Genomic DNA, 15,012 nt, shown 5'->3' on the forward strand with positions numbered 1-15,012 from the left:
ATACTACAACATTCTATAGTAAGTACTATACATGATCAAGTGACACTACAGCGTTTAGTATAATATTCTTCACTATACTACTGTTTACTACAGAATTCTATAGTATTTTATAGTAAATTGTAGTATTGTTTAATTTGGGATTGAAGGAGTTTATTGCCTGGTAATGGCTCCGGAAGCTCTGGGTGCGATTAATCATGCCTTGTCCATACAGCATTAATCAAATGCCGCATCCAAGAATTTTCTGTTAAACGTCTCCTTCATGATGTGAATATGCGGCTCATCTTCTGACACAACCCTTGCACAATGATACGCTCAATATGCTCCCATGTTAGTGAACAGCTAGCGAACAGAGGAATCTGTGTCTGTCTTCATTGGGGAGGAGGATTTCGCCCGAGGGAGGACGGGAGGTTTGCAATTGAAATTAGGAAGATTAAATTCATTTACGACATGCCTATCAAATCATTGGGGAGGCTGACTGAGCAGTGAGCACCCTGACCACACGGAAACGTCTTTTTCAAGGGTAACCGAGATGGTCACAACACCCCCAGCACCATATATGGTGTTGAATTGAAGTGGTGGTACTGTGTATACGATACAGACTGACGCACAGGGAAGTGTTGATTGGGCGGGGAGCAGCTAGGGCTTTTAACAATCCCATTTATTTTTCAAGTGAGGATTTTTACAGCTTTTGTTAATTGGATTCTCCGCTAATTAATCGTAATTATATTCTAATGATGTGCGTGTCAGAGCAGTACATGTTTCTGAGACAAAGTGATCATTTCAATGTCATTGAAGTTAATTCCACATGTCACCGCCGCAAAACAGTGAACATGGAGCGATCAGGCATGGCCGATCGGCTTGGTGCTTGACTAATACACTAATTCAACAAAGTCCAGTTTCAAAGGACGAATCCCAAATGGAACCCTATGGGCCTTGGTCAAAAGTACTGCGTTATTTGGGAAATAAGGATTTTACCCTGTTCTTAGTTTTAGCATAAACCAGCCATTCTAGAGAGTTAGAGGTGGATAAGAAGTACGAACATTGGTATTAATGATCAATTGAGAGAGGCTTGGAGAGGGAAAGCGAACCCACAGCCACAGTTGTCCATTACCATTGAGTGGAAATCTATGAGTGTTAATGTGTAGGATAAAGCTGATGCAACGTTGATGTTAGCATTAGTCAGCTGTTCAGAGCTTAAATGCTTTAAGAGCTCCACGAGGGCCCAATCATTCACTCTGTCGCAGATAGAGAGAGAAGAGAGATATAAAGAGGGATAGATAGAGAAAGAGAAGAGAGTGATGGAGATAGATAGAGAAAGAGAGCGAGAGAAGAGAGTGATGAAGAGAGTGTGAGTTTGTGCAGGTGTTCTGGAGAAGTGAAGTCACTCACCTCTCTCCCCAGACACAGAGAGGTGAGGACAGAGCCAAGGCCTTTGTCTTAATGAGGCCAGAGATGGCCCACGAGAGTCACACACACACACTTCTCCCCTCACCTTCGGAGCAGCAGCTTGGGGTGGTTCTTGCTCTCCAGGTTGCGGTCTATGAGGTCAGAGAGCAAGTGCTTGAGGACATCAGTGGCGTACTCCAGTTTACTCTGCAGCATTGTCATGATGAGCGAGGCCACGTTGCCGCGGTCACGCATGGAGAAGCCGCGCTGCGACTCGAGCGTGCGGATGAAGGAGAGCAGGAAGACCTTGTTGTTGATGAGTTGGCCAAACAGCTTCAGGCCCTTCTCCACCTGCTCCTGTCTGTAGCCCGGCACCTGGGAGACAGGGAGGAGAAGAAGAGAGGACAGGGAGGAGAGACGGATATGCTTCGATGACAATGGTCAGGGAGTCTCAGGGTCAGAGGTCACAGTTGTCTCAGATACAGAGAGACTGTTTGGGGTCAAGGAGACTTACAGTCATGCATGCATACATTTTACACACAGGTGGTCCGGGGAATGGAATCCACTGCCCTGGCGTTACAAACACCATGCTCTACCAACTGAGCTACAAAGGACCACATGGCCAGGCAAAACACCTGGCCCAAGTCATGGGTGTAACATAACAACACAACATCCCTAGTCATGGGAGTAACATAACAACACAACATCCCTAGTCATGGGAGTAACATAACAACACAACATCCCTAGTCATGGGATAATATAACAACACAACATCCCTAGTCATGGGAGTAACATAACAACACAACATCCCTAGTCATGGGAGTAACATAACACCACAACATCCCTAGTCATGGGAGTAACATAACAACACCCCTAGTCATGGGAGTAACATAACACCACAACATCCCTAGTCATGGGATAATATAACAACACAACATCCCTAGTCATGGGATAATACAACAACACAACACCCCTAGTCATGGGATAATATAACAACACAACACCCCTTGTCATGGGAGTAACATAACAACACAACACCCCTAGTTATGGGATAATATAACAACACAACATCCCTAGTCATGGGATAATGTAACAACACAACATCCCTAGTCATGGGAGTAACATAACAACACCCCTAGTCATGGGAGTAACATAACACCACAACATCCCTAGTCATGGGATAATATAACAACACAACACCCCTAGTCATGGGAGTAACATAACACCACAACATCCCTGGTCATGGGATAATATAACAACACAACATCCCTGGTCATGGGATAATATAACAACACAACACCCCTAGTCATGGGATAATATAACAACACAACATCCCTAGTCATGGGAGTAACATAACAACACCCCTAGTCATGGGAGTAACATAACAACACAACATCAGTAGTCATGGGAGTAACATAACAACACAACATCCCTAGTCATGGGAGTAACATAACAACACAACATCCCTAGTCATGGGAGTAACATAACAACACAACATCCCTAGTCATGGGAGTAACATAACAACACAACATCCCTAGTCATGGGAGTAACATAACACCACAACACCCCTAGTCATGGGAGTGACATAACAACACAACATCCCTAGTCATGGGAGTAACATAACAACACAACATCCCTAGTCATGGGAGTAACATAACACCACAACATCCCTAGTCATGGGAGTAACATAACAACACAACATCCCCAGTCATGGGAGTAACATAACAACACAACATCCCTAGTCATGGGAGTAACATAACAACACAACATCCCTAGTCATGGGAGTAACATAACAACACAACACCCCCAGTCATGGGAGTAACATAACAACACAACACCCCTAGTCATGGGAGTAACAAAACAACACAACATCCCTAGTCATGGGAGTAACATAACAACACAACATCCCTAGTCATGGGAGTAACATAACAACACAACATCCCTAGTCATGGGAGTAACATACACCACAACATCCCTAGTCATGGGATAATATAACATCACAACATCCCTAGTCATGGGAGTAACATAACAACACAACATCCCTAGTCATGGGAGTAACATAACAACACAACATCCCTAGTCATGGGAGTAACATAACACCACAACATTCCTAGTCATGGGATAATATAACATCACAACATCCCTAGTCATGGGAGTAACATAACACCCCTAGTCATGGGAGTAACATAACAACACAACATCAGTAGTCATGGGAGTAACATAACAACACAACATCCCTAGTCATGGGAGTAACATAACAACACAACATCCCTAGTCATGGGAGTAACATAACAACACAACATCCCTAGTCATGGGAGTAACATAACAACACAACATCCCTAGTCATGGGAGTAACATAACACCACAACACCCCTAGTCATGGGAGTAACATAACAACACAACATCCCTAGTCATGGGAGTAACATAACAACACAACATCCCTAGTCATGGGAGTAACATAACACCACAACATCCCTAGTCATGGGAGTAACATAACAACACAACATCCCCAGTCATGGGAGTAACATAACAACACAACATCCCTAGTCATGGGAGTAACATAACAACACAACACCCCCAGTCATGGGAGTAACATAACAACACAACACCCCTAGTCATGGGAGTAACAAAACAACACAACATCCCTAGTCATGGGAGTAACATAACAACACAACATCCCTAGTCATGGGAGTAACATAACAACACAACATCCCTAGTCATGGGAGTAACATAACAACACAACATCCCTAGTCATGGGTGTAACATAACAACACAACATCCCTAGTCATGGGAGTAACATAACAACACAACATCCCTAGTCATGGGAGTAACATAACAACACAACATCCCTAGTCATGGGAGTAACATAACACCACAACACCCCTAGTCATGGGAGTAACATAACACCACAACACCCCTAGTCATGGGAGTAACATAACAACACAACATCCCTAGTCATGGGAGTAACATAACAACACAACATCCCTAGTCATGGGAGTAACATAACACCACAACATCCCTAGTCATGGGAGTAACATAACAACACAACATCCCCAGTCATGGGAGTAACATAACAACACAACATCCCTAGTCATGGGAGTAACATAACAACACAACATCCCTAGTCATGGGAGTAACATAACAACACAACACCCCCAGTCATGGGAGTAACATAACAACACAACACCCCTAGTCATGGGAGTAACAAAACAACACAACATCCCTAGTCATGGGAGTAACATAACAACACAACATCCCTAGTCATGGGAGTAACATAACAACACAACATCCCTAGTCATGGGAGTAACATACACCACAACATCCCTAGTCATGGGATAATATAACATCACAACATCCCTAGTCATGGGAGTAACATAACAACACAACATCCCTAGTCATGGGAGTAACATAACACCACAACACCCCTAGTCATGGGAGTAACATAACAACACAACATCCCTAGTCATGGGAGTAACATAACAACACATCATCCTTAGTCATGGGAGTAACATAACACCATAACATCCCTAGTCATGGGAGTAACATAACAACACAACATCCCCAGTCATGGGAGTAACATAACAACACAACATCCCTAGTCATGGGAGTAACATAACAACACAACATCCCTAGTCATGGGAGTAACATAGCAACACAACATACCTAGTCATGGGAGTAACATAACAACACAACATCCCTAGTCATGGGAGTAACATAACACCACAACATTCCTAGTCATGGGATAATATAACATCACAACATCCCTAGTCATGGGAGTAACATAACAACACAACACCCCTAGTCATGGGAGTAACATAACAACACCCCTAGTCATGGGAGTAACAAAACAACACAACATCCCTAGTCATGGGAGTAACATAACACAACATCCCTAGTCATGGGAGTAACATAACAACACAACATCCCTAGTCATGGGAGTAACATACACCACAACATCCCTAGTCATGGGATAATATAACATCACAACATCCCTAGTCATGGGAGTAACATAACAACACAACATCCCTAGTCATGGGAGTAACATAACAACACAACATCCCTAGTCATGGGAGTAACATAACAACACAACATCCCTAGTCATGGGTGTAACATTACAACACAACATCCCTAGTCATGGGAGTAACATAACAACACAACATCCCTAGTCATGGGAGTAACATAACAACACAACATCCCTAGTCATGGGAGTAACATAACAACACAACATCCCTAGTCATGGGAGTAACATAACAACACAACATCCCTAGTCATGGGAGTAACATAACAACACAACACCCCCAGTCATGGGAGTAACATAACAACACAACACCCCTAATCATGGGAGTAACATAACAACACAACACCCCTAGTCATGGGAGTAACATAACAACACAACACCCCTAGTCATGGGAGTAACATAACAACACCCCTAGTCATGGGAGTAACAAAACAACACAACATCCCTAGTCATGGGAGTAACATAACAACACAACATCCCTAGTCATGGGAGTAACATAACAACACAACATCCCTAGTCATGGGAGTAACATAACAACACAACATCCCTAGTCATGGGAGTAACATAACAACACAACATCCCTAGTCATGGGAGTAACATAACAACACAACACCCCCAGTCATGGGAGTAACATAACAACACAACACCCCTAATCATGGGAGTAACATAACAACACAACACCCCTAGTCATGGGAGTAACAAAACAACACAACATCCCTAGTCATGGGAGTAACATGGACCCAACACTAGAGGAATCAGACATCACAACATCCCTAGTCATGGGAGTAACATGGACCCAGCACTAGAGGAATCAGACATCACAACATCCCTAGTCATTAGAGTAACATGGACCCAGCACTAGAGGAATCAGACATCACAACATCCCTAGTCATGGGAGTAACATGGACCCAGCACTAGAGGAATCAGACATCACAACATCCCTAGTCATGGGAGTAACATGGACCCAGCACTAGAGGAATCAGACATCACAACATCCCTAGTCATGGGAGTAACATGGACCCAGCACTAGAGGAATCAGACATCACAACATCCCTAGTCATTAGAGTAACATGGACCCACCACTAGAGGAATCAGACATCACAACATCCCTAGTCATGGGAGTAACATGGACCCAGCACTAGAGGAATCAGACATCACAACATCCCTAGTCATTAGAGTAACATGGACCCAGCACTAGAGGAATCAGACATCACAACATCCCTAGTCATTAGAGTAACATGGACCCAGCACTAGAGGAATCAGACATCACAACATCCCTAGTCATTAGAGTAACATGGACCCAGCACTAGAGGAATCAGACATCACAACATCCCTAGTCATTAGAGTAACATGGACCCAGCACTAGAGGAATCAGACATCACAACATCCCTAGTCATTAGAGTAACATGGACCCAGCACTAGAGGAATCAGACATCACAACATCCCTAGTCATTAGAGTAACATGGACCCAGCACTAGAGGAATCAGACATCACAACATCCCTAGTCATTAGAGTAACATGGACCCAGCACTAGAGGAATCAGACATCACAACATCCCTAGTCATTAGAGTAACATGGACCCAGCACTAGAGGAATCAGACATCCAGGGATAGACTATAGACTCATTCCATGGCCTTGGCATCTCCCATTCCAGCCAAATCCATTATCACTCCACTGAATCAATTAGCTGTGTAGACCTGGTTCTCTCAAATGACCGTGTGCTAATGATTCCAGCACGGAATGTCGGCATGGGAGGATAACTGGGAGAGCGAGGAGTTTTGCCTAGCACTTGTTTTTTTTAAGGTAGAGTCATTTTAACCAAGTCTTTTGAGAGCCCTGCTTATTTCTTTGACTCCACAATATGAACGTTGTTCCCCGGCAAAGCTGACGCAAGATGAAAGCAGCGTGTGTGGTGTATTCCCCTCCACGGGCGGAAATTGTCCCTGCGCCGTTTACGCTAGTCTAGTCAGTCGGCGTGCGATTTCCCGTTTTCATAAATTGCACCTACAAAGATAACATTTTTTGATCTGTCAGGATAGATTGGAGTGAGCAACGGTCTCTCTACGCGACACGTCTGTCAGGGAGCACACGTTTCCTCGCTGTCGCTTTCCATGAGGACACAGTAATCTGCAGTTCACATTGTGCAAGAGTTATTGTTAAAACCCTAGTCTATTTCATAACATCTGACATTACTTGCCTAGTTAAATAAAGGTTAAATAAAACTTTTATAAAAAGGAGCAGAGAGACAGAGTCAGAGAGAAAGAGAGAGAGAGAAAGAGAAAGAGAAAGAGAGAGAGGGAAACAGAGTGGAGGTTTGTTGAGATGTCCCATGAGACAGTCCCATTCAACATCCCACTGTAGCCCCATAATCAAACAGCCCTATTCAACATCCCACTGTAGCCCCATAATCAAACAGCCCTATTCAACATCCCACTGTAGCCCCATAATCAAACAGCCCTATTCAACATCCCACTGTAGCCCCATAATCAAACAGCCCTATTCAACATCCCACTGTAGCCCCATAATCAAACAGCCCTATTCAACATCCCACTGTAGTCCCATAATCAAACAGCCCCATTCAACATCCCACTGTAGCCCCATAATCAAACAGCCCTATTCAACATCCCACTGTAGCCCCATAATCAAACAGCCCTATTCAACATCCCACTGTAGCCCCATAATCAAACAGCTCTATTCAACATCCCACTGTAGCCCCATAATCAAACAACAGCCCTATTCAACATCCCACTGTAGCCCCATAATCAAACAGCTCTATTCAACATCCCACTGTAGCCCCATAATCAAACAACAGCCCTATTCAACATCCCACTGTAGCCCCATAATCAAACAGCCCTATTCAACATCCCACTGTAGCCCCATAATCAAACAGCCCTATTCAACATCCCACTGTTGCCCCATAATCAAACAGCCCTATTCAACATCCCACTGTAGTCCCATAATCAAACAGCTCTATTCAACATCCCACTGTAGCCCAATAATCAAACAGCCCTATTCAACATCCCACTGTAGCCCCATAATCAAACAGCCCTATTCAACATCCCACTGTAGCCCCATAATCAAACAGCCCTATTCAACATCCCACTGTAGTCCCATAATCAAACAGCCCTATTCAACATCCCACTGTAGCCCCATAATCAAACAGCCCTATTCAACATCCCACTGTAGCCCCATAATCAAACAGCTCTATTCAACATCCCACTGTAGTCCCATAATCAAACAGCCCCATTCAACATCCCACTGTAGCCCCATAATCAAACAGCCCTATTCAACATCCCACTGTAGCCCCATAATCAAACAGCCCTATTCAACATCCCACTGTAGTCCCATAATCAAACAGCCCTATTCAACATCCCACTGTAGCCCCATAATCAAACAGCTCTATTCAACATCCCACTGTAGCCCCATAATCAAACAGCCCTATTCAACATCCCACTGTAGCCCCATAATCAAACAGCCCTCTTCAACATCCCACTGTAGTCCCATAATCAAACAACAGCCCTATTCAACATCCCACTGTAGCCCCATAATCAAACAGCCCTATTCAACATCCCACTGTAGTCCCATAATCAAACAACAGCCCTATTCAACATCCCACTGTAGCCCCATAATCAAACAGCCCTATTCAACATCCCACTGTAGTCCCATAATCAAACAGCCCTATTCAACATCCCACTGTAGCCCCATAATCAAACAGCCCTATTCAACATCCCACTGTAGCCCCATAATCAAACAACAATCCCATTCAACATCCCACTGTAGCCCCATAATCAAACAGCCCTATTCAACATCCCACTGTAGCCCCATAATCAAACAGCCCTATTCAACATCCCACTGTAGCCCCATAATCAAACAGCCCTATTCAACATCCCACTGTAGTCCCATAATCAAACAGCCCTATTCAACATCCCACTGTAGCCCCATAATCAAACAGCTCTATTCAACATCCCACTGTAGTCCCATAATCAAACAGCCCCATTCAACATCCCACTGTAGCCCCATAATCAAACAGCCCTATTCAACATCCCACTGTAGCCCCATAATCAAACAGCCCCATTCAACATCCCACTGTAGCCCCATAATCAAACAGCCCTATTCAACATCCCACTGTAGCCCCATAATCAAACAGCCCTATTCAACATCCCACTGTAGTCCCATAATCAAACAGCCCTATTCAACATCCCACTGTAGCCCCATAATCAAACAGCTCTATTCAACATCCCACTGTAGCCCCATAATCAAACAGCCCTATTCAACATCCCACTGTAGCCCCATAATCAAACAGCCCTCTTCAACATCCCACTGTAGTCCCATAATCAAACAACAGCCCTATTCAACATCCCACTGTAGCCCCATAATCAAACAGCCCTATTCAACATCCCACTGTAGTCCCATAATCAAACAACAGCCCTATTCAACATCCCACTGTAGCCCCATAATCAAACAGCCCTATTCAACATCCCACTGTAGTCCCATAATCAAACAGCCCTATTCAACATCCCACTGTAGCCCCATAATCAAACAGCCCTATTCAACATCCCACTGTAGTCCCATAATCAAACAACAGCTCTATTCAACATCCCACTGTTGCCCCATAATCAAACAACAGCCCTATTCAACATCCCACTGTAGCCCCATAATCAAACAGCCCTATTCAACATCCCACTGCAGCCCCATAATCAAACAGCCCTATTCAACATCCCACTGTAGCCCCATAATCAAACAGCCCTATTCAACATCCCACTGTAGTCCCATAATCAAACAGCCCTATTCAACATCCCACTGTAGCCCCATAATCAAACAGCTCTATTCAACATCCCACTGTAGTCCCATAATCAAACAGCCCCATTCAACATCCCACTGTAGCCCCATAATCAAACAGCCCTATTCAACATCCCACTGTAGCCCCATAATCAAACAGCCCTATTCAACATCCCACTGTAGTCCCATAATCAAACAGCCCTATTCAACATCCCACTGTAGCCCCATAATCAAACAGCCCCATTCAACATCCCACTGTAGCCCCATAATCAAACAGCCCTATTCAACATCCAACTGTAGCCCCATAATCAAACAGCCCTATTCAACATCCCACTGTAGCCCCATAATCAAACAGCCCTATTCAACATCCCACTGTAGCCCCATAATCAAACAGCCCTATTCAACATCCCACTGTAGCCCCATAATCAAACAGCCCTATTCAACATCCCACTGTAGCCCCATAATCAAACAACCCTATTCAACATCCCACTGTAGCCCCATAATCAAACAGCTCTATTCAACATCCCACTGTAGCCCCATAATCAAACAGCCCTATTCAACATCCCACTGTAGTCCCATAATCAAACAGCCCTATTCAACATCCCACTGTAGCCCCATAATCAAACAGCCCTATTCAACATCCCACTGTAGCCCCATAATCAAACAACCCTATTCAACATCCCACTGTAGTCCCATAATCAAACAGCCCCATTCAACATCCCACTGTAGCCCCATAATCAAACAACCCTATTCAACATCCCACTGTAGTCCCATAATCAAACAGCCCTATTCAACATCCCACTGTAGCCCCATAATCAAACAGCTCTATTCAACATCCCACTGTAGCCCCATAATCAAACAACAATCCCATTCAACATCCCACCGACTGATTACTATCACAAAATCAGGAGAAAAGGTAGGCATCCATTTTCTCTGAGGAAAAATACAAAGTATATCTTCTTGAGATTTATCAGGTCGGCCAAGAGTCATCGCTAATATTAGTACATTTGAGCCATTGAGATGAAATGGCAGTAGCTCTAATCCTTTCATAAAGAGAGAGCAAGAGAGATTCAGCCCAATCAAATTCACTCTACAAACTATGAATGTGCACTGTTGGAGATTGCCCATCCACACTTTATTTGCTCTAAGCCCAATAAGGGCTATTTCCTGTATCATCTCCCACATCAATAACAATTATCCAGCTATCACCAGCCAGAGATGAGCCCACTGTTACTTTCATTAGGTTTCATTTCACATTAAACTCCCTCATATAACGGGACATTTATACCAATTAAAACATCATTAATTTTTCTTATAACGGGGAATTCTCATCAGGCACCCGCATGGTCGACTCTGAGCCCGTGAAATAGGGGCCTCGCAGCTAGAAGTTGTTCAATTATCACTGCCCATCACTGTTATTAGGGAATAAATAACTAGCTTGTCAGTTCAGAGTTGATTTGCTTTTCTCTCCGCTATACTTTTAATTTGTCCTCGACTCTGAGAAACCGTCTTGTCACATGTTGTTACCATTACTAACAGGAGATTTGACTGCACTGCTGCGTCAAGCCCTAATGAGAGACAGTGTTATGTTTACCGAGCGTGAGCACAAACAACAGCAGCTTTAATTCTGCCCATAACCCCACTGTGCCTTTAATTTACTTTTATACTTTTGATTGAGAATGCATTGATGGAAACCACTTTGAGATATGCGTATTTATCTATGTCAGGGAGTTAATGATGAACAATGTTTAGGACCTAAACTGAAGTGATATTCAGTCAGGCAGATGATAGGGCAGCTCGTACCTCCAGGTCCCTGAGAACAGGGTGCTCCTCTATGCCAGGGAAGAGGACCCTCATGGTGTAGGCCCTGTAGTCCAGGAAGGGGATGCCCACTCCGTCCAGGTCACTGGTCAACTCATGGATGTCTGTCTGCAGCTCGGCAAAGGCTGAGGGGATAAACGGACAAACAGTCTCCTTAAAGGTAGAGTCAGCGACATGACGTACAGTTGAAGTCAGAAGTTTACTTACACCTTAGCCAAATACATTTAAACTCAGTTTTTCACAATTCCTGACATTTAATCCTAGTAAAAATCCCCTGTCTTAGGTCAGTTAGGATCACCACTTTATTTTAAGAAAGTGAAATGTCAGAATAATAGTAGAGAGAATGATTTATTTCAGCTTTTATTTATTTCATCACATTCCCAGTGGGTCAGAAGTTTACATACACTCAATTAGTATTTGGTAGCATTGCCTTTAAATTGTTTAACTTGGATCAAACATTTTGGGTAGCTTTCCACAAGCTTCCCACAATAAGTTGGGTGAATTTTGGCCCATTCCTCCTGACAGAGCTGATGTAACTGAGTCTGGTTTGTTGGCCTCCTTGCTCGCACACACTTTTTCAGTTCTGCCCACAAATTTTCTATAGGATTGAGGTCAGGGCTTTGTGATGGCCACTCCAATACCTTGACTTTGTTGTCCTTAAGCCTTTTGCCACAACTTTGGAAGTACGTATGCTTGGGGTCATAGTCCATTTGGAAGACACATTTGCGACCAAATATTAAGTTCCTGACTGATGTCTTGAGATGTTGCTTCAATATATCCACATAATTTTCCTACCTCATGATGCCATCTATTTTGTGAAGTGCACCAGTCCCTCCTGCAGAAAAGCACCCCCACAACATGATGCTGCCACCCCCGTGCTTCACGGTTGGGATGGTGTTCTTCGGCTTGCAAGCATCCCCCTTTTTCCTCCAAACATAACGATGGTCATTATGGCCATTATGGCCATTTTTGTTTCATCAGACCAGAGGACATTTCTCCAAAAAGTACGATCTTTGTCCCCATGTGCAGTTGCAAACCGTAGTCTGACTTTTTTATGGCAGTTTTGGAGCAGTGGCTTCTTCCTTGCTGAGCAGCCTTTCAGGTTATGTCGATATAGGACTCGTTTTACTGTGGATATAAAAACTTTTGTACCTGTTTCCTCCAGCATCTTCACAAGGTCCTTTGTTGTTGTTCTGGGATTGATTTGCGCTTTTTGCACCAAAGTACGTTCATCTCTAGGAGACAGAACGCGCCTCCTTCCTGAGCAGTATGACGGCTGCGTGGTCCCATGATTTTCATACTTGCGTACTATTGTTTGTACAGATGAACGTTGTACCTTCAGCCGTTTGGAAATTGCTCCCAAGGATGAACCAGACTTGTGGAGGTCTACATTTTTTCCCTGAGGTCTTGGCTGATTTCTTTTGATTTCCCATGATGTCAAGCAAAGAGGCACTGAATTTGAAGGTAGGCCTTGAAATATATCCACAGGTACACCTCCAATTGACTGAAATGATGTCAATTAACCTATCAGAAGCTTCTAAAGCCCTGACATCATTTCTGGTATTTTCCAAGCTGTTTAAAGGCACAGTCAACTTAGTGTATGTAAACTTCTGACCCATTGGAATTGTGATAGTGAATTATAAGTGAAATAATCTGTCTGTAAACAATTGTTGGAAAAATTACTTGTGTCATGCACAAAGTAGATGTCCTAACCAGCTTGCCAAAACTATAGTTTGCTAACAAGAAATGTTATAGTGTGGTTGAAAAACAAGTTTTAATGACTCCAACCTAAGTGTATGTAAACCTCCGACTTCAACTGTAGATACACAAAGTAAACAGCATATTGGGTCAATTTCCACAACAACTTAGAGCTTTGGAGCGTGAGGCTAAACTCCTCCACTGTTTTGGTCCCGTGGGTACCACGTTGTAACAGCGGGAGGTGAACCCGTGCACACGCGCAGATACTGTGTGTCACTGTGTGAGAGCGATGTCTTGCATCTTGCCCACCACAAACTGCGGTGCTGCTCATGCAACGTCATTTTGCTGACTCTACCTATAAGTATGTCTATTGACAGTGTTGGAAAAAATACTCAATCATCATACTTGAGTAAAAGCAAAGATAACTTAATAAATAATGACTCAAGTGAAAGCGAAAGTCACCCAGTAAAATACTACTTGAGTAAAAGTCTAAATGTATTTGGTTTTAAAAATACATTTAAGTATCAAAAGTAAGCAAAGTCGACCGCACGATTTTCTTGTATTTTTTATTTACGGATAGATAAGGGCACACTCCTACTCTCAGACATCATTGACAAACGAAACATGTGTTTATTGAGTACAGCAGATCAGAGGCAGTAGGGATGACCTGGGATTGTTCTCTTGATAAGTGTGAATTGGACCAGTGTGTGAAACGGAATTTTCCTTTTGGGTGTCAGGGAAAATGTATGGAGTAAAAATAATGTGAATCCTTACCCTCTTTACACTCCAGGGCCACACGAGACTCCAGGTTGTCCATCTGCATCTGCAGCCTCTTCAGGGTGAGGTCGCTCTCGCGTGACTTGCGTTTGTATGCAATAAGCACTATCACAATGAAGAGGATGAGCAGGGCACCGGCGCCGGCGATGCTGATGATGGCCGTGCTGCTCAGCGGACTGTCTGACGTGATGTGGACCACGCCCGGGGAGAACTCGATGCCGCCCACACGGGCCTGGGGAGGGAGAGACAGGGGAGAGGGGTTAGAGATAGGGGGGAGAGAGAGGGGGGAGAGAGAGGGGGGAGAGACAGGGGAGAGAGGGTGAGAGACAGGGGAAAGGGGAGAGAGACAGGAGAGAGGGGCGAGAGGGGGGAGAGAGGGGAGAGGGGGTGAGAGACAGGGGAGAGAAGGGAGAGAGAGTAGAGAGAAGGGAGAAGGGGTGAAAGACAGGGGAGAGGTGGGAGATGGGGGAGAGAGAGGGGAGACGGGGTGAGAGACAGGGGAGGGGGTGAGATGGGGAGAGAGAGGGGAGAGG

The 15,012-nt window shown here is 44.1% G+C and overlaps 1 protein-coding gene across 3 annotated transcripts in view; it reads right to left on the reverse strand.

Moving 5' to 3' along the window:
• The window catches only part of plxna4 (plexin A4), a 496,524-nt gene that overhangs the window by 64,801 nt on the left and 416,711 nt on the right, over nt 1-15,012 (reverse strand). For all 3 annotated transcript variants that reach the window (XM_029741951.1, XM_029741949.1, XM_029741950.1), the window contains exons 20-22: nt 14,477-14,711; nt 11,987-12,129; nt 1,493-1,761 (exon numbers count right to left, since the gene is read on the reverse strand). In XM_029741951.1, the coding sequence (XP_029597811.1) occupies nt 1,493-1,761; nt 11,987-12,129; nt 14,477-14,711 (647 nt within the window). The remainder of the gene's footprint in view (nt 1-1,492; nt 1,762-11,986; nt 12,130-14,476; nt 14,712-15,012) is intronic.

The sequence above is a fragment of the Salmo trutta genome, chromosome 40 (assembly GCF_901001165.1).
Source record: "Salmo trutta chromosome 40, fSalTru1.1, whole genome shotgun sequence".
Taxonomy (NCBI): domain Eukaryota; kingdom Metazoa; phylum Chordata; class Actinopteri; order Salmoniformes; family Salmonidae; genus Salmo; species Salmo trutta.